The sequence below is a fragment of the Chlamydotis macqueenii genome, chromosome 3 (assembly GCF_036417535.1).
Source record: "Chlamydotis macqueenii isolate bChlMac1 chromosome 3, bChlMac1.mat, whole genome shotgun sequence".
NCBI lineage: Eukaryota > Metazoa > Chordata > Aves > Otidiformes > Otididae > Chlamydotis > Chlamydotis macqueenii.
In genome coordinates, this window is record NC_141558.1 from 56,339,698 (window position 1) to 56,365,490 (window position 25,793).

The 25,793-nt window shown below is 35.9% G+C and overlaps 1 protein-coding gene across 12 annotated transcripts in view; it reads right to left on the reverse strand.

Moving 5' to 3' along the window:
* Nucleotides 1-5,091: 5,091 nt before the first annotated feature.
* Nucleotides 5,092-25,793, reverse strand: part of TRDN (triadin) — a 232,438-nt gene continuing 211,736 nt past the window's right edge. For all 12 annotated transcript variants that reach the window (XM_086744402.1, XM_086744409.1, XM_086744408.1 and 9 more), the window contains one exon: nt 5,092-10,111. In XM_086744402.1, the coding sequence (XP_086600528.1) occupies nt 9,969-10,111 (143 nt within the window). In that variant the 3' untranslated portion in view covers nt 5,092-9,968. The remainder of the gene's footprint in view (nt 10,112-25,793) is intronic.

Genomic DNA, 25,793 nt, shown 5'->3' on the forward strand with positions numbered 1-25,793 from the left:
AGAAGCTACTTCATTGTCTCATGGGATATTAGTGATTTTTTTTTTAAGGTTTTTAACAAAAAAGAACAGAAGCATTATCTAATATTCATTCCAATGGAAAAAAATTAAACATCTAAAGGTGCCTTTGGACATATTAAAGGAGTAGGAAAGAGCAAAATTAATTAACTTTTGTATGCACAGTTGGTTTTCTGTCAGGCACAGTGGTGAGATCTGAGGCCTTCTGTTTTCCTTTCTTGCACCTGTGAGGATGTAATAGAAATTATTAGCTATTTAATTAGAACTCATTACATTTTCTATGTAATCCCACATATTTTAAGTTTTTAAATTAGACAAGCTTAGTGGTGACTATTTTGCTTTTGTCAGTTTTCAGGTCAAGACAAGTATTAACATGGTAATATATATTGGACTTACGATAGTTAAAGATCAGATGACTTTTTAGCTGAATTGTCGTTATCATAGTATATAATTATTAATATGTATTATTATGATGTTAATGTTTATGTTAAGATATATGTCAAGTCCTGTGCAAATATATAGAAAATGATGATTACTAATAATGACAATTAACATCCAGCCTAGAAGAGTTCAGGAGCACTCTGCCTGGGTGTCCTGTTTTGCACAAGCTGGGGGTAAGTACTCTGGCTTCGGCAAACTCATGAAGCAAATGACTCTCAGTCTTCACACACATGATGAACCTGTGAGGTGACAACAGTTCGGTCCCCAGGAAGATTCAAGATTTCCAACACATCACAGAAGCAAGCCTTCATTGTCTAGTAATTATCCAGTACACAATCATCAGTTTTCCAAAGAGCACCAGGAGCACACTGTAGAGGTAATTTTTGTTTCCCCAGAAGAATTAAAAGTCAAAGTGATTTGCGGTGGTGTTTGTTGATCAGCAGAGGATGGTACAGACAGCTTGGTGTATTTGGGTGGTTGCCAAACACAGAGAGGCAAAAAAGGGAGAATACTAAATTTTTTTATAGGGTCAGTATCTTCAGTTGATTTATGATGGTTAGGACAAGTAATTTGATCAGGGAGCTGATATCCCTCAAAGCTATTATCAAAAAAATAGTTAAACAAAAGCAGACGCAACCTGCTTGTGGTTTGCAAGAGAAATTGATTGAATTCCCTGTTCATAAAACTGAACATGAGCACTTACACCCAAAGATAACTCCTCAGAAATACTGGCAAAAGTGAATGATGCTGTTCTAAGGATGGATAGAAAATGCTTGAGAGTACCTAAATTTAACATTGTAGTGGTGACCTTATGGTTCCTGGAGGTCTATAACCTCCAACATATATGTAGTCCTGGCCCTCATGCTCCTTGAGCCTTGACTTTGCTCTCATCTGCTTTCACTGTCCTCCTGCTTCTCATTACTTCCTGGGGTGGCCAACTCCTTGTAGTTCTGGTCTGTTGGAGAGAGAAGGAATGGAAGAAGTAAGGAGGAAAGATCCCACTAGTTCAGTTGCACTCATGTTCATACCCTCAATCTCACTCTCACATGTGTGATTTTCCACTCAATAGTTTGCCCCCAGGCCTCTTTCTCACAAGTCCTAAATTAACTTCATAGAGCAGCCACTGGTTTGAATACTTTGGAAGGCTTTCCATTTAAAAAAAAGTATGTTTTTAAGCTTTTTAAAATTGAATCAGTTAATTTTAATGTGCAAACATTACATTTTAATGTACAAACCTATACACAATTAATATAAAGCATGCTGTTGTCCTCGGTAAGTATCTCAGCCTTCCAAAATTAAAAGCTTTATACCTTTTTCAATTTTTCTTCTCCTGGACAACACCAGTTATGGGGTTTGTTCAAATCTGTGCCTCCTGCAGGTCTTCATGCTGGGAAAAATCTTATTTTCAGAGTCAAATACAACAATAATTGGCATAGCTTCATCAATGCACCGCAGTGAAGTGATTTGTTCAAGTCTCTGCCTCCTGCGGGTCTTCATAGTAGGAAAAATCCAATTTTGAGAGTCACATAAAACAATAAATTGTCATAGTTTCATCAATGTCAATAGGAGAACATGAACATAAACCACTACTAAAATTCCAGTAGCTCTGTTTGTGAAAAGTTGAGACAGGGTAGCAGTAGAGACTGAGACCTCTTATAGAAACAGAGAGCATGGGAAAAAGAGAGCACTTAATCTTCAAACTTTTTGTTAGCTTGTCCAAATGGACTTTAAAGAGTTGTGCTTTTTTTCCAGCTGGAGTTACTGAACTTGATATAAAAGGCCACAGGATGAGATATAAGGGCCTATTTTCACTTTAAATCCCGTGAATTTACAAACATATGCTGAAAGACAATGCTTAGCTCACTCTGTGCACATGTCCATAGGAGTACAGGTGCCTTGCTGCATCGGCACACACACAGACAGACATTTCTTTTCATCAGTCTTTGCACGCTATTTTCACAATGACTGTGAAAGTTGTGTCCTCAGACTGCTGATGTAGTGTAGCTCCACTAAATGTACTCTTCAAGTGACTGGTATTCAAGCCATCAACAGGTAAATATCATCCATAGTGTGAAAAGCATTCACTTCTGACATCTCAGAAGACAGCATCTATGCCATGTGATTCTGGATGTAATTATCAATTGCTATTTTTTAAAAACAGCCTTTAAAGTGTGTGAAAATACTGGAGAAGATCTTATACACTATTACTCTGTGATCTTAGTAAAAGTATCAAAGAGCTTTCCAATTTTATTTAAATAATTTTCTTTCACTTAAAAGTTTTGGTTAAGACATTTATGTGACAAAAATAAAAGAACAGAAGTGTATAATTTAAAAATTAAATACAAAACTTTCTTATTCTGATAGTTCCACTACAAGTCTAAAATACTCATCTCTATACTGAAACTAGGTCTTTTTATATTAGCCAATGATTTTATTTTTGTTAGAGAATGATTTAAAAAATGTGCATATATCTAAACAAAATCCGAAAATGGTACATTCTTGGAAGCAAAAGATTGGCAATGGCTGCATGTGATAGAAGCCCTTCATAGCAGGAAACTCAACAAGAAGGGCGAAAGCCGTTAAATAGGGTCATATTCAAACCTTGTTAACTGCTCTATTGCTGCAAATTTTTTCACAGAATTTATGATGTCAACTAAATTGGAGAAACACTTTTTATGGCAGTGTCCAAATCACTGCCGTCCATGATACAGCTGCCCACACAGATGAATCCGTAAAATATCCCCCTGAAAAATGTGAAATGATCTCCCGTATCTGAATTAATTTTACAGGTTTTCTGTCTCTGGTTACATGAACTTATCATTCTCATTAATTGTCACCCACTGAAACTATAGCACATCAACAGCACTACTATAAACTGAAAATGATAGGCTATTTTTTTCCTTAAATCATTAAGTTTCAGGCAAATTAAAGGCATGCTGTTGGTTTTATTTCTTGGAAGCTGAAGCACCCAGATGTTTCATTTTCAGTGACATTTAGCATTTAATAACCTTACTGTCATCAGTACTAATTTTCCAAGTGCCTTTTCTGCTTTTGTTTTGAAAACGAATATGTGAAAAAGGGCTTTGGTACTTCAATTTTCTCTTCTACTTTTTGGAGAAGCTTCCAAAATGATTAGCTAAACGATCAATCAGTTAAAAAAAAAAAGCGGGTTCGGGGTTGGATCCAAATGTACTTGAAGTCTATAGAATTCTATTAACTTTTATTACTTGTGCCTGGAGATGATAAGTAAGTTGGCAAGGCATTCGTGGGAAAAACATTCTTGACAATTAACTAAAAAGGAAGAAGATTTGCCTGATTTAAGCAGTCTTTAAATCTTCTTAGAAAAGCTGATATTTTAATTAATTTTTTTTCTTCCACTTTTGTAATTTCTCTTTACAGTTTTTGTGCATTTGAAAAGAACAGTTAATATTGTTTTGATCCACCACTCCAGCTTCCTTGTTCTAGTTTACTAATTTAATCTATCAGAGAACATGTTGTCATTCCAATTGAAATGTCAATGGTAGGTATGCAAGCATAGTATACTCATGTATACTCTGTTTTTTATATATATATATATATATATGAAAACATATGACAGCAGAACACTGTATTGACTTCCACACTCTAAAAAATCACCAAACAGGAGTGATTTGTTTAGATTTTCTCAAGCCAGACTTACACCCACTCACATTAAGGTCAAGGAGAGAACAAAGAAACTGTTGTTTTGAGAAAGGGTGGCCTTATCGCTTTGGAAGGAACATACAATATTTAGAGAGGCATGTGGAAGCCTCTCATGAAGTTGTCTTCATGGTGCTTTTTCTTAACTGAAATGCTACAGCTAAGCTCTAATTTAACAGTGTGGTACTCAAGACTCCTCCTTTGCATTGTTCATCTTCTGAAAGAAAAAAAGCACAGACAATGGGTTGCACAATAACTATGCATTTATATCTTTGTCATTCAGCTGGAAAGTGTGTTGGAGTATTAATGTCAGCATCTTTATTCTTCCCATTTTTTTGACAGGTCCAAAACCGAGGAGACCTTCATTTTGTAATGCCCCTCTGCAGAATAAAAAACCAGCTGATTAAAGTGTTTCTGTTTACTCTTTACCATAATGACAATTTTTCAGTTTGGGGATTTCGTTTCAAATAATGTTTGCTTTTTCTGCTAGCTGGAGCTTAGCATGCAGTAGATGGGTGAATAAATGTATTTAGCACAAAAAAATGAGAAAACTTCGGAATTATAAAAGCAAATATCACACTTATGAGGAATAAGCTGCTTATTACCTCCACTACTGATCACGTTCAGTAATTTTCTGGTTGAGACACCAGAAAATATTGCCTAATATGATTTCCTATTGGTGACTGAGACAAACCCCAAAGGTTTAGGATATGGGCATGCTTGTTACCATTAGATATTCTGTGAGAAAATTAAGAGAAGGTTTCAAGTAAAAACAAATCTGGAAAGAAGTTTGCCTGTGGGCAGAGTATCCTTTCACCTATAGAAAATGAGACCACTTAGGTTTTTCTTAACACAGAACAAGAACCAAACCAAAGGGAACATAAAGGTCACATTGGTCGTTCACGCAAGAACATATTTTTCCCTTTGAGAAAAAGTAATTCATGCAAAGAAACAGGCTCAAGTTGTAAACAAACTTTATTTAGTGAGAATTAGTAAAATAGAACCTCATTTTCTCCCATACACAACGAAAGTGATATCTGGAAAGTGCATTCTTTACAATATCTTTCCAAAAGGAAGAATCACTGAATAAATTAAATTGCCGGGCTTTTGAATTAGGCAAAATAAACTTGTGTTCTAAAAATTTTACTCATTTCTACCATAATGAAAGACAGAACTGGAAGTTGAAGAAAACTCCAGAGAAGTATTTACAGCAATAACTACTACCACTGTTCTTGAGATGTGAGTACTGCAGAACAGATTGTTGTGTGGAGGATGTATCACAAGCAATGAGCATACGTAAAAAAACATAAACCAAAAGAAAAACCACAAAATGTCATGTTATTTCATTGTTTAATTGAAAGGTTAAGACACCTGCATTGAGAGGTACCCTCTGTACAAGAAGGTTTTGCCCACAAGTGAAAAATATTACTCCTTAACTGTTTGGCTAATTGCGAATTTCTGGAGAACTTCACTCAGGATAAATGGATGATATGAAAGCTAGATATCTATTGACCTTTCCAGGTGTATAAATAATACATACTTCGCATTTTTATTTTCCTCTGTGTTTCTTCCTTCTGGAGAAATAAAAGGTAGCAGAAATAACACCTTCTCAAAGCTGAATCTTTAGCAAATTCATTCTATGCATAGTTCCTGTGCAGGAACCCTCATAAGGCATTTGATATTTCCTTTTATTTCATCAGCTACTAGCCCCTCACACCTTCACTTTCTCCTTCTGCCAATACTATTCATGTTATTCTTTTACTTCTTTTTTTTTTTCTTGGCTTCCAAAATCTTGAATCCTGGGAAAAAAGTGCTACTGATGGTATTTAACTGTGGGCTGTCAGCAGCTGACTGTCTTAAGTCCCAAGTAGCTTAAACAACCAGTGTTCTCCCTAAGGGAGTAAGTCTTTTACTCATTTCTCACTACACTGAGTGGATTATACAGTGGGATGCTGAAGTGGAAGTAAAGCATTAAGTAGGATACGAAAGGGAAGAGTCTTTCAGCTGCTCTCCTGAGTGTCTCTGTTCTGGCAGATAAAGACATACCTCTGCAACTGTGCTTATTGCACTTCTTATATTGTGTTGGATTAAAGCAAAGTCTAGAGTTCTGCAGGGAATTTGGCATCTAAACTAGACTACACTAACAAGTAAATTGCTGTGTATAAAAAATCTAGCAGTGTAGTTCTAGAGTTGGGGATGAAAGGGATAAATTTTGCATTGACGTATGAGTTATATATGTTCTATATTGTGTTTTAAGTGGAGACTGTAAATGTAGGACAAATAGGAATTTATTGCCATTGCCAGAAGGTATATAGGATCTGTATAACAACCAGTTGTGATGGGTTAGCCTTGGCTAACAGCTGAACTCCCACCCAGCCGCTCGCTCATTTCTCCCCTAGGGAGGAGAAAACTGAAAAATAGGAACAAGAAAGCTCATGAGTCGAGATAAAGACAGGCAGGATTACCACTAATTACCGTTGTGGACAAAGCAGACTTGGGGAAAATTAACTCATAGAAATGTAATTACTAAGTTAGATAGTGGGAAATGGAAATATAAACATTAAGACAACACCGTTCTTTCCCATTTTCCCAGGCTCAACTTCGCTCCTTCACTCCAGTCTCCAGCAGTTACGATTGGTACATGGTGGTTCCTCTCTCCTGCTCTGTTCTCCTGCTCCTGCTCACCAAACTCCATGGGGCAAAGGACTCTCGAACCCCAGTGCAGAGCTGTGCAATTGCAGCTGTGCTATCTTCAGGCTGTAGTCTGGCTTGTGCACCAGCTCACCTGTTTCAGCAATTGCTGATATAGTCAAGCCAGAGCTCCCAGCTGTGACAGGAATCCCACCATTTTTACTCTCTCAGTTTCTTGATGGTCATTTTTCCAATTGTCTGGACTACAGACTAGTTATTAGAGATTGCACATTTGTTTGCATTGGTTGTGCAATTGTATTTTAAATAACCACTTTGGGATTTTGGTACAGATGAAGTCGTACATTGAATGACTGCAGCAACCATTTAGCTTTTCGGATGTCAGAGTGTAATCCACAAAGTGTGTAAAAAGACTAGCTAAGTACTGCAAAAGTTTATTAGGAATAAATGCAATGATGAAAGATTCATTTTTCCAGCATAATTGTAAGAAATGCCGTGTCTTTATACTTGGAAAATTTGTGTATACTTAACAGGGATAGAAAACATACGTATGTAAACCCTTGTCCTCCACTATTGCATTAACAGGAAAACATAGTACAGCCACTGAAACAAGGTTAATCTTTTTTTATTTTCCCAAGTGGATAACAATCAGCATATGATTTTGCAATATTTCAGGCTAATTTGAGTAAAACCATGCAATTAAAGTAATTTTTTAAGAAGTTTCTGAGTGAATTTGAAAAGAAAAATGCTTGCCACTTTGAGAGTGGACCTGTTTCTCCTGTTCTTTGAGGCAGTGACTGAGATTAGGAAACAACAATAAAGGACTGATTTTATATCAGTTATTAAGTTATATTAATTGTTTGTATTTCCAAAGCTTTCGGATCTCTAATTGAAACACTATGGAAATGAGATCTGAAATATATTCTTGTCATTTCTCAGCTCAAATGGGAAGAAAGGATAACTATAATGAAAAAAAATTGTTTTGCCAAAAAAAGCTGAAAAAAATGACCTATAGTATATAAAAATGTTGTCCTCATAATTTGAATTAGATAAAGTCTTGAATTAGATTAACTTATTTTCAGAAAGTTATAATCTCATTTTAAGACAGCTTTCAGAGTAAAAACCTAAGGCAATAATATCCATAGTAATATATACAAAATCACAAATTGGGAAGGAGAAAAATTCACTGGAAATATAAAAAGGCCCACTGAAAGAAAATTAAATTTGTCATTTTACCATGAAATATTATCTGTTGGCAGCTCTAACTACAGAGCAGATTTCGCAGGTGACAGTGGAGGCACTCACAATGAAGACTTTTATCTGTGACGTGTTCCTATGTGGGAAAAGCTATTCCTAAAGAGCTACTCCTAGGGCGGGACCTGTTCTTATCTCTTTCCAGAAACCGCTATCTAGATGGCTTGTTGCAAGAGTTTTTGCAGCACAGGGCCTGTGCTTTATGAGAGCGCGCTAAGACCAAGAACCTAGTTTTCATAAAGCCATTACCAGTAATCAGAGAGTACAAACCTGACCCAGCAGTGTAACAGCAAAGCTTTCTTAATTGTATTAACCTATCAAAGACTCAGCTGTCTGAAACTAGTGTGAGTCAATTATTTGATTAATGTAAGAATGGGTTGGCAGGGACAGGGGCTGGGGGAAGAGAGTGATATTATCTATTATCTATAACTATGCTAAAAATGAAAAAGCAATATATAGTTACTGGTGAGATCAGACTCTACAAGTAGCCGTTTGTACAAAGAGCCTCATGCTGCTTCACCAGGTAACTATATAATTAAGATCACTGCTATACATGTCTACAGATTAAACACAAAAATATGGTAAGGAAATACAAACAAATAGCAGCTTGCAAAAATGCATTATTATTTACATTCCAGACATACAGACAACTGAGATGCCAATTTTCAGTCATCCGCCTTCACATGTATCAAATGCCATCTCATTTATTTCTTAAGGAAACAAACCCACTATTTCTACAGAAATGCACAAAAGAAGGTTGAGGATTGGCATACCTACTTCCAGTTCTCATCTACAGATTATCAACAGTAGTGTGCGGTGGGGAAGTCCTTCTAAGAGCTCAGGAAGCCTTTCATTTCCTCTAGTAAAATTAGCTTTTCAGATTATTTCATATGCTGCTGTTTGGTTTGGTTTTTTTTTGGTTTTGGGTGTTTTTTTTTTAATTGGTTTCATGGTTTTTATAAACTGATCTGAGATTGCAACAAATTGGCATGTTTACCTATTGGAATTTTGGGTTGCTTTAGTTTCATGAGTGGCATCTCACTTCGTAGCTTTCCATCTTATTTACACTAACAGCAAATGGTTGTCTGGTATATTCTCCATTTACATAGTCTTCACTGCAAGTCGATCTGATTTACCCACAGAAGAAAAGAAGAAGTACTAAAATTATTTCTCTTGTTTCTTAGGACCTTCGTGTTGGTAAAACACTGGTTTTCCTCACATTTACTGTGTTGTTTCACTTTCTCTGCTCACTATGGTCTTCAGAGACTGAAGAGTTTGTATTTCACCATCAGGCAGGGCAAATAGACCTTGCTTTTACTGCTTCAAGTTAAATAGAAATATTCATCACTAACATGACTTGCGGAGTCAACTTACTGATAGTACACTGAGCTGCTCCGAGTAAGTGTGAGCTTCAGGCTACACTGGTCAATGAGACATAAAAATAGCACCAGTCACAGAGCACATTTTCATGACTTAGTGAGGCTTTTTCCTGTCAGCAAGTTGATTGAACATTAAGAAGAAATGATTTAGGGTTGCAGGTAGTCTTGCAATCTTACTGATACGAGAGCTACATCTCACCTTTCACTCCCTAGATAAGATTAAATGGAAAACAGACTCACTTCAATGCTGAGCAGGTAAAGAAAAACAAGGAGAGCAAAGGAAGTAGGAAAACACATGCTCACACACACAATTAGATCAATGCTTTGTTAGCACTGCAGGTTTTCCACGAGAAACAGGGCACTTTTACATTTCTAGCTTTGTCAAACAGAGTTCATTACCGGTTGTTTTGCCTCTGCCTCATAGAAACTTTTTTCGGGTACATGTGTCCAAGTGGATCACATTCTTGCAATGACAAGTACCACTGTAACTACTGTGGACCTCAGCAGAAAAGATAAAGTGCAAAATGTGAGCAGTCACAGGACTCAGTCTCTCTACTGCCCTGGTTTCCTTGTCTTTCTCTTGGAAGTCTTTGAATGAGTCTTTTCTTCCTTGTTTGAAGGGGTACTCATGGGAAATTGCAGTCCAAATCCATTAGGTCCATTTAGGAAGACACACTGAAAGTAGCGGACAGGAGCTAGGAAGACAAGGAAGAGATGGTTAATATTTGTGGCTTCCGAACTGGGGCTAGGCACTTATGCCATGTTATTTCAGAAAATATTTGTATAATCTTGTTCCCATTAAGTGAGCTATAACAGCACAAATCTCTAGTGTGATCACAAGCCAGTTTCCATATATCAACAAGTTTTTAGCTAAAAGACTTAATGAGACATCTTTGTAGCACACGATTAGAAATTATTGACAATTTTACATTTAATCCATTGTTCCTTACAGTGTTATAGTCCTACTTCTCCCAGAATATTTGCATTTTGGGATAGCTGAATGGAAGCCCTCAAAATTCACATATATATTTTCTGATTTTATATTTCACAGCCACTTTCAGATACATTGAGGTGTTCCAGAAGGACTCATATCTAACAGTGATAATGACATATTTTATTAGGCTTCAAATGAATTATCTTTTAATCTGAATAAAGGAATCATAAATGTCAGACCTCTTTCCTCGTCTTTCACAGTCAGGGAGGTTTTCTCCCTTTTGATTTTTGAGCACTAACCTGTGTCATCACACTTCTTTCAATTATGTTTTAAAAGTATTCAAGAACACATACTTTAGCATAGATGGAATTGATATAATTCGTTCCAAAAGTTGAGCTTTGAACTCTGAGATGAATGCTGACAAGATTTTAAAAGATCACTATTCAGTCGTGTGTTTGAGAAAATGATTGGAGGAATGTTGGCATCTGAAACAAGTTAGTATTCATGCAATTTTCTAATGCCTTATTCTTTCCTCTACTGTTCATTACATATTAAAAAAAAATCACTCTTCTCTGTGGCAGTTCTAAACTGAGGTGGACTCCAGGGCTCCTTGTGTTATAAACTGAGGTGCAGGGTTTATTTATTGACTGCCAAGTCACAGTGAATAGTGGAACACAGAGTGGTGTGTCAGAAATGCCAATGTATTCAATCCAGTTATATTATCCTCTGTGGGCTTCTTGACTGACTCACACAAAGGTTAAGTCTTTGTTATCTAAAACGCACACTTGAAAATGGAGTTGGGAATCAGGCCCTTCTGCAAATGACTTACTGCTTTTCCACTAAATCTAAGAATGGAAAACATTTTTTTCCCCCCAAATTTTCAGTATTTCTGATACTTCTCTGTGCAATGAAGTTGAGTTTTCTTCAGAAAACAGAGACTAAACAACAGCACACAGCCTGAATGTGACAGACCAAGGTTCCCCTATGAGGCCTGACAAGCCATGGACTAGGTGCATGGTGTGAATATGCTATGTCCTCTACTGTTGGCCATTTTACAGTGGCACTTGGGCAAGACCAGGAGGTTTCTAGGATATGTTATAGTTTCAACAAATAGACTTATTCCATTCTTGAAGTGAGGTAACTTTTGTCAGTAAAGCTAACTAAAAGCGGTATATTGCCAAAAAAAAAAAAAAGCACTATGATTAAAATCTGTATTTTCCTACCAAAGAAGTCTGTCAGAGATTTCTCAATCAGATCTTCTTGAAAAAAACCTGAAACACGCAAAATCCTGAAGATTATTCCCAGGGTGTGCCAATTTGATAAAAAGACACTCTGTGTCTTTAGCATATTCTGACTTGTTAAGTGAAACAAAGTCAACTGGCCAATACGTCTATGCAGGAGAAAATTATTTCAGAATTATACTTTTTGCTATGCTCTTTTTTGCTATTTCTCATCCATTTTGTCCTTCTTAGGCTGTTTTATTGTGCAAACCACAGCTGCAAAACATACAGTAAAAAAACTGCATTCAAAAAATACCAACATATTTGTAACTATGTTTGTATCAGAGTCTGCAACATTGTTATGATACAAGCCATAGTCAGAACAATTTGAATTTTAGCATGCAAATAAGACTACAAATGCATGCGTTCCTGCCTCCATAATTCCCACATTCAATGTGAATACAGAATGTGTCTGTTAAACTGAAGGGTTCTCACTTTCAACATATATTCTCACATCTTCAGGGTAAATGTTACCAAAAAAGGATGAACAGTAGGAGCAAAACATGTGGTTTGACGCTAGATGTCTTTTGTCAGCTTAGCTGAGACAAAAAAAACCAACCTTACAGCTAGCCTTATAATTTTGTTGAGGATATAGTTTATGAGAATTTACGTAATTACTTAAATTTCCCTTATGAGTACTCCTGAGGAAAAAAATAGTCAATGCTGGAAAAGTGTAGAAACGTTTTTTTTTAACAAATTATAACTAATGCTATTGTACAAGGACATCTGATACCTCAGATGAAAACATTTCTGAAAGGCTGGAGGAGGGGGTATTCGCTTCTTCACTTTGTGAAAGGAAAGGGAAGATTTTTCCTTGCAAAAAGAGATAAATCTTTTAATTGAGTTCTGATCTTTGAAAATTATTTTTGCCTGGATGGAAATCAGTTTGGAGTGAGAACAGCCAAGACGAGTTCCAAAAAGCAGGGAAACAAACAAAACACCCTGGATTCAAGTATTGTATGAAGCTTTTTAGGGCTTGTCAAGAGGAAATGCTAAGTATATTCCACAGATACCTGGTAAATTATACAGAATCTGGCAGTTTAGCCAGTTTTCAATCCATGTTACTGACTGCTTATCTAGCCCATACTTCAGTACTACATATAGGGCTACAGCTTGATAGATCCTCACTAGATAAGTGAGGATAGATAGATGTCTATGAGGATCCTATGGCAGACAGTGCCAAAAGCCTTACTGATATCAAGGTAGACAATATCCACTGCTCTCCTCTGGTCTGCCAAGCCAGTCATTTTGTCATAAAAGGTTATCAGGTTGTTCAAGCATGACTTTCCTTTGTGAACCCACACTGAGTATTCCTGATCAACTTATTGTTCTTCGTGTGTCTTGTAATGATTTAGAGGACTGGCTGCTCCATCATTTTCCCAGGGATTGAGGTGAGGCTGACAGGCCTGTAGTTCCCTGGATCCTCCTTCTTGCCATTTTTGAAGATGGGATCAACATTTGCTTTCTGACAGTCCTCAGACGCTCTCCTAGTTGCCATGAATGTTCAAAGCTTATTAATGTGCATCGAGGATCTAGTTTAACATTTAAAGAGCTAAAATGCAAATTACGTACTATTTGTTGTTAAATGGTCTCTTTAAGCCTATTGAATGGAAAAGGTAACAGGTAAAAGGCAACTAGCTGACAGAAGTCTCAGTAAGGGATGAGACACTAGAGAACAAATACAATCATCTCAAAGCCATAAGCTTGTTGGAATAGTTAAATGGTGATTTTTGATACTGTTCCATTTCCACATATTCAGATAAGAAAAAGATACTAGAAGAATTGACTCAGCTGAGAACCAGCAGACAGGGTCACAAGAAGTCCAAATACATTCCAGAATCAGCTCTAGCTTTCAAATCATGCACATCTCTCATATCCTCTACAGATACTACTATGGTGTCATCCACAATTCCTTTACCATCCCAAATACATTGATTACTCTGTATCTCATCCCTGGCAAAGGCAGGGAAGAGTTTAATCCACCTGTGTATGACATAAATCATCAATTTATGTGAATATGTACAGAATATTAGAATCAATGTATGAGAAAGCGTCACACTCAGGTTTGAATATAGCTTAACAGGTGGTTACAGTTTTTTGCCTTATGGTGGCTTACATTGGTTAACAGTCTTCATTTACTGACTGGGTAGAAAGATTCACACTCAGCCATTTACATTTCCAAAGCATGAGAGAGCAGAGACCAATGAAGTGACAATAAGATCTCAAATCTTTTGCTGCTGAGAGAATGATTAAGGAACTGCTGGGAAAGAGAGGAGTTTAAAATCTGAGTAGGTCACCAGAAGAACCTTCCATACAAAGGGAATAAAGGGGTCCTCAACGAGGAGTCCCCTTCTGTGACAAATCTGGATGGGGAAAGATTTTCATAAGAAGCTCAGCCACCAGGACACAAACTATTCAGCATCTACTAGTTGATTAAATGAATCCTGTAGTAGAAGGGACACTATAAAAGCTCAGTGCTAGGTAAGTAATGACTTGTTAATTTTCATCCTGCATATTTATTTATAGATCCTTATATTTATTTATAGATCCTTATATCCTACACAGACTATTTTGGAATTGTGCTGTTGAAGTAGTTCTTTAAGAAAACTGATGAATATGAGGTGCTGGGACACTATAAAAGAGTTTGGCTTCCAATGCATTGATCTACAATTTCCAAAGGACGATAGGCTCTAGCTCCACTTAAGTAGCACGTCTAGTTTGAGAACTGGTAAGTCAGGGGCTAAAGAGGGAAAAACAGTTTTCATTTCCTTCTTTAGCTATATGCAGTCTAGTTGGGAACATATTTAAACTCCAAGGATGTCCAGGGAACTTCTGATAATTTTAATGAAAGCTTCTCCTGAGTTTATATAATTTAGTATCTTTTTAAAGAAGTCTTCTAAGGCATAGCTTTCTACCATTCAAAGCACCAAACTACCACCTACATGCCTACTCAAGCAATTAATGGTTGTTTTGTGTAAGGAATTATGGTGGTCCAAACAAACAAATACATGTATTTTTTTCATTATATTCTTTAAAAAAACTAATCTTATAAAGAAAGAGGGTAGAAAATTCACAGAGGAATAAATTTACTAAGCCTAAAGAACATAAAGCTGTTTCTGTTTATGTGTTACAACGGTTAAAGTCCCATTTCTACAAGGCTCAGAGAGCTGTTTTAAGGCAAGTCACCAAATAAAATATTCATTAAAAAGCAATAGCTTTTAGCAATAACAGCTTGGTTATTAGGGAAAAATTACAGAGTATGTGTGAGGAAACAAGCTTTATTACTGGTGTTTTCTAGTTTCCATCAAATTTCTTAACTTAGAGGCTTTCCTAATAGAATTAAACAATTCAACAAAGCACAAAAATTCAGGCAATCATTGCATTAGAAACAACTAATTAGTAAGCAATTGTAAGTAAGAGGAAAGTAGTAACAATTGCACTCATTGCTTCCTGATTGCTTCTCAGGAATGCACATACTGTGTACTGGTTCAGCAATCAAAACTGAACCACACAAGAACAAAGAAAACTTATTCCAGTGACTGGGGAGCTGAAGTTTTTTTTCACTTACTGAAGGGCAAGGAAGAGAAGCAGGTATTGTCCCCCTTGCTTCGCTTCTTTCCCTGTCAAATAATTTGGGCTCTTTTCCTTAACATTTCACTAAAATTACAGTATGATAAACCGACCACAGAAAGCACAGGGGCAGATGGGAAGGGAAGTGGTGTGGAATCCTTGCTAAATATCACAAATTTTTGCATTTGCTCTTTCTAAAGTAAGTATATAAGTATTTGTGCTTAATGGCACTGTGTGAATACATTTAATTCAATCCCATTTCTCTGAATAGCAAGGCTGAATGCTGAGACCCTATGCAGGAGACCAAATACTGTTTTCTTAAATTCACAACATGGTTAACATTTAGATATTGACTATTCAAAACAAAACAGCTTTCTTCAAAAATTAGATTTATCTTTTTTGATTAATCCTTTTTCAGTTCCTTTCTTATTATTGAGCACACTGTACAGCCACACTACTGCCATTTTCAGGAAGTACAATGCTTAATTGGAAGGAGGAAGGGGAAAAGAAGAGAAAAAAACTTTTGTATGCCCACTATACATAAGCAAGAAGTATCACTACCACTTTAAATCAATTCTATGTATCTAAAAACATCCCCTTAAAATGACATTTTCCTAGCACTGTAGAGACAATGTGTAGATAGTAAAGGGAAAAAAACAAATTGTCCCATGAGGATACTTATTTTGCACCTTATTTTGTGTCATGAATAAGAAAAAAAAAAAAGTAACGGTCTGAAAGCAGCTCTCAAAGCCACTTTCAAAGTGTCGGTGATACAATGAAATTAATTGCTTATCTTTGCAAACACCATCCAAGTATTCATATCCACTCATATCCAGCAGGAAGTCTGTCAGATAATAAGTTATTTAATAAAAAAGTACTAAAGGTGTTTGAGTAGCAGAGTTAAATACTAGCAACAGCATTGTTATTACAGCTATAAGAACCCAGATCCTATGTTCTCATTCACGGCTCTTTTTTTTTCAAGCATAATGGGGCTGCATGGTCTGGAGAAGGTAAAATACTGATAGTTTAAAAGAATGAATACGCCTTCCTTCAAAAATAGTGCTCAACAGTGAGCAAAAAGCACCCAGAAAATTGCTCCATTTCTTATGAATGTTTGTGGCACCAGCCCACTCAGGAAAATTGCTAAATAGCACAAAAGAAACCAGCCTTTATCAGTCTTTCAGTCAGTGGGACAAAAATAGTATCAGTACAAAGTCAGTAGTACGTATCTTTAACAACACTTTCTTGGTGTAAAACATGTTGTAAATGTATCAAATCAATAGCACTGGAAGGTCACTCTGGTTATGTTTAATGTCATTAGACAGGGAAAAAACCACCACAGTAAAAACATATGTAAGATCCCAAGACCAGAACTGGTTAAAACTAGTTATAATTTGTTCCTTATCAAAGTCAACGCTCTTTTTTTTTTTGAAACGTAACAAATGTCAATGAATGAGATCTTTGTTCTAACAAAACAAAATTCTGCCATAAAAGGTGAAATTTATTATTTCTATATTTTAGCTTGAATGTGATAGATGAAACCTAACAACCATTAAAGGGAGAAAAAAAAATCTGTATTTTGCTAACTGGCTCTTGTGTTGTCTAGTAAGAAGTTTTAACAGATAAATAAGCTGCATGTTTGGAGAAAAGTGTTATATTCCATGTTATGGTCCCTGCACATAAACTACGTAACTCTCACATAAATGTGTGAGTATCTCTAAAGTGTGCTTAAAATTTTTTTTTGTTTGACAGTAAAAACATGCAAGATATAACACTGCGACACATATGTGGTAGTACAGACACTTCCAACAAAGCATAGCAATGATTAGAATACACGGGCTTTACAATTTTGCTAGCATTGAACTTTCAAAGGAGTCTGGTAATAGCATTACATGTTTTATGAGTGAAACATGGGAGCAAATTAATGAATCATTCAAGGAATGATATTTAAGAGGGATCAAAAATAAATGCAGGCCTGATTCAATGTCTATTAAAATCTGTTGGGGTTTTTCACAGTCTGCAGCAGTAATTACATGAGACTACGGTGGTATTGGTGGGCAGCAATATAGAATTGGATTTTATTGTTATTGCTCAAAAAACAGTGATAGTGTCTCAATAGAAGGCACCATGTGCTGATCAGATATGTTAGACATGTTGATGTGACATGGTCTCTGTCAACTCATTCCTATGGCCAGCACATCCAACTAATGCAATTACAACATATGGCATTAAAATAATTGCTCCTAACAAAATGTAAGTCAGTAAAAGATAGGTTTAAACTTTACGTACAAACTCATTTATGCATAGAAAAAACTTATAAAATCAAAGAAGAAGGAAAAAATAATCAGGGATCTTATATTAACAAGAATGGTTAGCAAATAACTGGAAGTTAATACCAGATATTTATTCAGCTGTGAAGGCATGGAATGGAGAGAGGAGGGAGGAGAGGGGAGGAGAAGAGAGGAAAGGGGAGAATAGAGGAACAGTGAATGATAATGTAGTTAAGCAGCTAATGAAAGTGAAGCTGGTGTTTGAATGATATGAGCGCTTTCTTCATTTCAGCTATCATTCTAACTGAAATCTTTATTAAATAGAGGGGGTTTTGGATGTAGGTAGCATTATGTGTGTACGTTTACCTTTCTCAATGAGAACTTTTCTGCTGGGAGCAGCAGTACTTCTTCATGACAATAAAACAGGAAAGAGACAGCATGTGAACTATACTACTGACAAACCATAATAGGCTCAAATTCATCCTACTTAACATCAGACTCTAGAGGCACTACCTTCTGGATTTAGTTCTAGCCACATGACATAATGCTAGGAGGCAATTCAGATTTTGAAGGATTGAGTAACTCATCAGGGAAGCTCCTCTCTCATTGACCATGGAACTTGTACAAATATGCCCTCATTTAAGTGCTTGTGATTAGCAGGATCGGATCTGTTCCAGTGTGCTGCTTACAGTGAAAGATGAAGCTAAATTAGAATCTCTTACTCATGCTGAATTTGCACAGTTCTAGTAACAAGGAAAAACAGAAAGAAACTGTAGGAGCTCAGTAGTCTGGCTTCTTTAAAATATTTCACAGCATCCACTGTCTGTTCTTGTCTTACTAATTAAGAATTGCATCACATAATTATGATTTGTCTGCTGGATTTGACTATACTGACAGTAACCTGGAAACCTGAACTCACTCCAACATCAGGATGCCTGCTTTTCAGCTGATGAATATTTAAAAATGTGGTCTACATGGATAAAAAATTAAGACAGTTGCCCTGTCCTCTAAGCAATGTCCCCATTAGAAGAGAAGGAATATGACATTAGAGGAATTACTTTCCTAAAATTCAAGAAGGATTTGAAGAAATGGCCATTTATCTGAAACAAAGATAAATAATCTCTGACTCAGAAAGCTGTTAAGAATTACATTTTGTATAGAACTTTTCTTCCACAAGATATGTCATGGAAATATATAATATATACTTTTATTCTCTTTTCTTGCTGTGTGATGCAAGAAGATATTCCAGTCAAACTAAAGGGCAAAACCAACTTAACAATGAGAAGCATTAAGATACTAGATATTGATATTTCATTTGTGACAAAATAATTCAGAGACTTATACTGAGAGATACATATATACATATTTCATTTGACTTGGCACTGAATTTGTATATATTTATAAGTACTTGGAGTCACTTGGTTTAATTTTAGCAAAATGTTTTGACCCAGTTAAGAAAAAGGGAAAGAAATCATTGACCAACAGGCATAAATAACTTTACTAATTGGATCCATTTTGCAAAGTTAGGCAAATCAGAGTCACATTACTGGATCTAAATCAGCATGCTAAATAATACATACTTTTCATAGTCTTTTTTTCCATAGGCTGTGACCGTCATATGTTGTTTAGTTAGACCAATTTATCCCTACATTTACAGAAAAACAGATGTTTCTCTAATAATTCACTAGGCAATAATTTTTAGGCTTAATATGAGAAGCAGTCAATTAATGACTTAATTGTAAAAAATCCCAACTTTGGTTACCTTGTCTGCTGTCAACTTTTGCTCATCCTCCAACTCTTTTTTTTTCTTTTTGCCAAAGATTCTTTATTTCTGGGATCTCCCTCTGGACTCTGAGTTTTCCCTTAGTGTATTCCCGGGTAGAGTTTTGCTCATTCCCTTTTGATGTAAACAACCATTCCAAGCTCAGAGGGCACAAGTGTAATAATCAAGCGTAATGGGAGATGTCTAGTAACATTTGTGGACCAAGATTGGGAGTGGACTTCAGACACTTTGAACAAGATCTAAGTTGAACGACAGCACCTACAATTGAAGTCATGTTCACAAACCAGCTCTCCAATGACAACAGGAAATATCCCTCCATTATAGACTGCAAAGCTCTCAAAATACTTAACGTAGTGCTGTACATGTGCATGAGCCACAAGAGCTAGCTACATACATTACTAATGTGCCTGATTGATAGTGTAAGAATTAGTCCAGAATTATCTGTAAAATTTACCTAGTAACTATTTTGAAGTATTTTATGTAAAGAGGTTTCTGAAGCAGAAATAGACCTTTATATCAAATAGATAAATCTTCTCCATTATCCTTTAGTATCAATGACTCTTGTATGAATGGATCTGGAATTGTGCAAATTCAAGAGGAACAGGCAGTGGGTGTTTCACTCATATTATTTTGCAACTCAGTAGTGCTAGTGCCCTCCTGCAAAATGGAAGGTAAAAAGCTGAGTTTGTTCAGGTGAACAGGGCTCTGGAGAGTTTGCAATGACTACACAGGTATAGAGAAATATCACTATCAATCACAACCATATTAAAAGCAAAGTAATTACAGCTGCCTTTTGTCAAGAGGCTGATGTTGCTGATGGGTTAGTTATACTAAAAGTGTGTCTGGCAGACAGGAATTGTTAATCAAGTTTCTGGATCCTACACCAGGCCAGTACTTCTCCCTCTTTCAAAAACAGGGATGTAGGGGCCAAAAAATTCTGTGCTTGCACAGGAAGGCGCCTTATAGATGTAGAAACCTGAAGCTTTTTGGAACCTCCTTGTTAGACCGTTGGAGATACTAAAATTTTCTAAAATAATCTTTTGGATCTGACCTTATATTTTTAATGGTGGTTTTCACTGTTGATTGGCAAGGACTCTCTCTGCTTGATAATCTTCAGGACTTATTCCTTACAGATCTTAAATGAGAGCCTTATCAATGGGGTTTGTAAAGCATATTCATGGTTGTGGCATAGCTAAGGTTTTCAAAACAATAACAAAAGGTTCTCAGTAATTTGAAGACTGAGCTAGTAAAGTTCAAGTGCTATTAACATATAGCTAATATTTAGGTGCTACATAGAAATTGAACTGAATCAACCCTTCTTTTCTCACTGTGTTGGTAACTGTCAAAACTTATGATTGTTTACTGCAGAGATGGACTTTAAACTGAGTCCAATTATCTCTTGTCATAATGTAAAGCTGACTGAGAATCAATTTCAGTAATTGCTGATTGTAAACAAATCTTGACAACAAATAAATTCAAGATAAGGTAACGGAATTACCCGATACAGCCAAAGGTAAAAAAGCAGATTAGTTTAGAGCTAGGAATAGATGTCCTCCTGTAGAAGACACAGAAGGAATCCAAAGTGCTTCCAGATTTTCCCCATGAAGTTCTTTGTTTCAAAAGATAAAATTTACCCTTTGGGCATTTAAATAAAATGTATTTAAATCATAATTTAGATTACAATGTCACTATGCTAAGCAGCTATCTAAAAGCTTATAATTAACATAAAACCTGTTGTGTTGTTCTCATTTGTGGTGTGTGTTTACAAATGTTGAGTTTCAAAACATTGAAATCTATAAGAAGTTTTCCAGTGACAATTGATCAGCTTCAGATCAGATCATAAAGCTTTCATTTTACCTAGCTACCACAATATGGCTTTTCTATGTAGGAACAATCAGGAAGATTAATTAAAGTTAACTTTAAAAATTAATTAATTAGGCCATATAAAAGTGTTATGTGGGCTCTCATTCAGAATTAAAGCAGCCTTAGTGAAATTTTCATCACTTCAATTTCAAAATAGGTTAAACTAAATTAAATCAAGGTCATCTTCATTCTTAATAAGTGACCACCCAAGTATTTAGGACTGTTTAACTGAGCTCTTTAAACATACACCTCTTGTTAATGCACAATATTCCTCCATGTCTCCACTTAGACAAGCCTGCTGAGATTTAGTTTCCAAGTATTTTTGTCGAAAGTCAACCTCGAAACAGTGGAATGACTGCATATGCAGCCTTGATCCTCACAATTCTAACAAACATGAAATGTTGAGAGAGAATGGAGGCTGCTCTACACAGACTCTCTTGCAAACAGCCTTAGTGCACAGCTCATCCTGCTCTCACGCTGAGCACTTGTTCTGCAGAGTGATGAGCACCCTGCATAATCTTACTGAATGAGAATGTCCTGCATAGGCACCGGTCTTGTAAACAAATGAGCACAGATCTTATACAAAAAATTCTGAAACTTCTCAGACTGCCAGTTTCTTATATTATTTTCCAGCCAATAGCACACTTTCTTATGTCCAGAAAAAACAAAATTAATGTTAGTGATTTATTGCTGAATTGTGGTGAGGAAAAAATGATGAATCACTAACATAAATTATTTCAGGGATGCTATTACTGTTTTCATTACTTTCAGAGACATAGCTAATGATCCCTTTCTTGATCTGTATTTCTATTTTGAGAGAGGATATAATTTCTTTTCTCCTCAACCTTTTTGTTCAGCTTCTTTGATCTAGTTGCATTCAAATGGTCAGCCTCAGGAATACGAGTTTATGCAGCTGAATTTCTGGAAGAAACTGCTGACAGAATGTGAGAACCACCATATGTCTGAGATACACAGACTGTCTGGGTGGCAAGCAGAGTAGAAAATACAGTATCTGCAAATATAGTATCTGCAGTTCATCCCCTAACTATAGGTGAGAGCTACCTGTCCTGCAGAGATGAAGTTCTTGCCTTCTCTTTTGAATATTGTGCATTATTTTTGAAGTGGTTTAATGCTTCTATTTTGTAGAACAATACCAATATGTTAGTTAATGAAATTGACAAAACCTGTAACTTCAGAATAATGAAAAAGATTGGATTTTCCTCCAAAGTCTTAAAATTATTCAGAATCAATCACAAAATAAGGAAAAGTGGTCTCATTCTCTTCCAAAATAATGATCCATGGAAAAAATCTTACACACTATGCTGCTAACAAGTTTATGTTCCCCCAGCATTGAGGAAACATCCTTGATGGTCTCTCAAATTGCTCTTATATAAAATTTCATACTAAATAGAACTTTCTGATTTTGAAGATTTGAAAATCACCTTTGCATTGCAAAAAATATGTTATGGGAAGACAGAAAGTGCAATGCAATAAAACAACCTTACAGTAATAAACCAGTCACCATGTGCTAATACAGACATGGAATGAATTCACCCACTGGAGCTGCTGAGGTTTTTGTATGCTGATCACTATGTGCCATTCAATACCTTTTGCTGATAATATGATTAAATGATTCCTCTTTATGCTAGAAAACATCTGAGAAACTGTATTTCTCTGTCACTGAAGAAGCAGAGGAAAAAGGACGTGGACCTGTTGGAGCGAGTCCAGAGGAGGGCCACAAAGATGATCAGAGGGCTGGAGCACCTTTCCTATGAGGACAGGCTGAGAGAGCTGGGGCTGTTCAGCCTGGAGAAGAGGAGGCTCTGGGGAGACCTTATAGAGGTCTTCCAGTACCTCAAGGGGGCCTACAGGAAAGATGGGGAGAAACTCTTTAGGCAGGGCCTATTGGGACAGGACAAGGGGTAATGGTTTTAAAATAGAGAGAGAGAGGTAGATTTAGATTAGATATTAGGAAAAAAAATTTTTACAATGAGAGTGGTGGAACACAAGACCAAGTTGCCCAAAGAGGTGGTGGATGCCCCATCCCTGGAAATATTCACAGCCAGGTTGGACAGGGCTCTGAGCAACCCGATCTAGTTGGGGATGTCCCTGCTCCTTGCAGGGGGCTTGGACTAGATGACCTTTAAAGGTCCCTTCCAACCCTAACCATTCTATGATTCTATGAATCTAGCTGAGAAATGGTTTTTTGTTTGTTTTTAATAAAAATGCTAGTATTGTATGTTCATATAAATGATGTTCCAACTCTGCTTAATGGTAATTTTAGTTTTCCCAGAGGTACAACCTCTTAAGCTAGACAGTAAATATAGAAGTTCTGATGTCCAAGAAATTTTAAAATGTCTAATAATGTATGAAGTTAGATGCATGAATTACATGAGTCTGTTTATGACACATCTATTTACATGAAAGTTAGTTTGACTAGTTTGATTTCTCTTGACCTTGAGAAAAATCCACACATTTCTCTAATTTGACAAGGAAAATTATACAGTATTAACATCAACCTAATTATTTCTCACTTTTCATGCTCTTCCACCCCAACCTCTCTTTACTTCTGCCACATTTGCACATCTGTGGGCTTAGACAACAGCACAGTAAAAACATCAATCTCTTCAACTAACTGTATAACAAATGCAACACACATTGTTTCCTGAGTTTTCAGCCGTGAGGACGGTTACAAGATAATTGCAATAAACATAATCAACTCTTGATTAATTTAGATTTTCATACTCTGGTATAAGCCTTGAAACAAACTTGGACTTATACAAAAGTATACAGCAGTTCATATAAAGGGTATGGTCGATAGTCCTCACCACAGAGTTGAATTTGTACACTCCTCAAATTTTACTTAAAGAGTCTAAAAATCTACTTCTGTGTGCTTGGAGATATATTTGTTATAAGATAGAAAAAAAAAAAAAAAAGGAATTCCAATTCCTCCCTTTTAGGAGAGGAGAAAGAAGGGGAAAGGATTCTAAGTAATTGCTTGCAGCTCTACAGGGGAGTGAAATTTAGTGTCTACTGCACATATCACCATTGTTTATGAAAGGTACTGTTTAAAATTCCATTTAGATGTGGAGCATTCTAAAACTGAAGATATATGCAGCTTTTAAAATTGCTTATTTTTCTTTATCTGATTGCCTTCTAATATCAGGGAAATGCTGAAGGACTGATCAAAATCTAAAGATTTTGAATCTACTCTATTCAGCTTTTGAAAGCTGAACAAAGATTTACTATTTAAATTTTAGATTAGCATAGAATGTGTAAATCCTTTTCTACTCCCATTTATCAGCAAAAAGTATTAGCATTCAGCATACTGGGGAAAATGTGCTGCAAATGGAACAGACACAAGCTATCAAGTTCCAGCCAAAGTGTACATGATCCAGGATTTGGTCTCAACTTTTAAATTCTCAGTTGGAGCAAATACCAAAGAACAATATTCATAAAAAGAAATCACTTTGATGTTCTTCTGGAAACTTTTCATCCATTGTCTGAAAACAAACTTACAGTTTGAAAATACATACCTAGTAAGTTCTGATTGCAAAGCCAGTTAGGAAGAACTGCTAGCACAGAGCTGCTTATGATCTGGGAAATATCCAGTCAGGAATAATTGCACAATGATAATGTACAGTTAAATTAACCAATTATAACAATTACTGTAAAGGAAAGCCACAGTAACACAGTTTTTGAATGATGTAAACTTTGCAGGAGTGTGGTGTGCTGGAAAAAGTTCACTGGCAAACAAGTTTTAGTACACTCTTGTTTTACATTGAATTTGGAATTTTGCTCCACAAGATAATTCTTTTCTCTCCTGGCAAAATCTTTTGTTTAACTTGCTGGCTATTTATTACACTTAACACTACTTGAACTATATGAATTCTATATTAATAAAATAGTAATAACCTTTTGCTAGCATAGATTCTAACTTCTGTATCTATCAGTTAACAACAGAATCATTAAGAGGAATTAAAGCCTGTATCTGACTCTGTAACTCCATATTCCTGATTATAAAAAAAAAGATGAAAAGAAAGCTAAGCCATTTTTATACGTAAATGTAGTTGCCCTTATACAACAAAGTCTTGTAAGATATGTGTGCAAATATTTTCATAAAAATACACATGCTAACATGTGGATGCTTGATCTGAGCATTTCATTTGCATTTTCTCTTCCTTGATATCAGATTGTTCTGTATTTATTTTGTACTTAGCTATGTTTTACATTACTAGTCAAATATTTTAATTTCATACTTATGGAGAAACAGATATTTCTAAACATAGATACATATAACTACACATACATTACACATTTTATATCATGTATATAGGATTCTAAAACATCCTACTTACAGTAAAAGAGCTTAAAAAAATTGTATACAACAAAACAGTCCAGATGATGAGAGGTGAAATCCTTTCCTCAGTAGTTTAAGAAAACAAAGTTACACTTGGAGGATTAACATTTAGTTCCTATTTTCTGTGTAAACCTGTTACACCTCACAGGTGAGATTAAAGACTTTGATCCTTGTCTGTCATGAATCAGTGTAGTTCCACTGAAGTCACAAGGATTTATTTATACTAGTCAAGAATCTGGAATATATTTTTATTTTTACTGTAAAGTAGGAAAAACAGGGAGTTAATCGATAACACAATGCAGGGATACTTCCTCCTA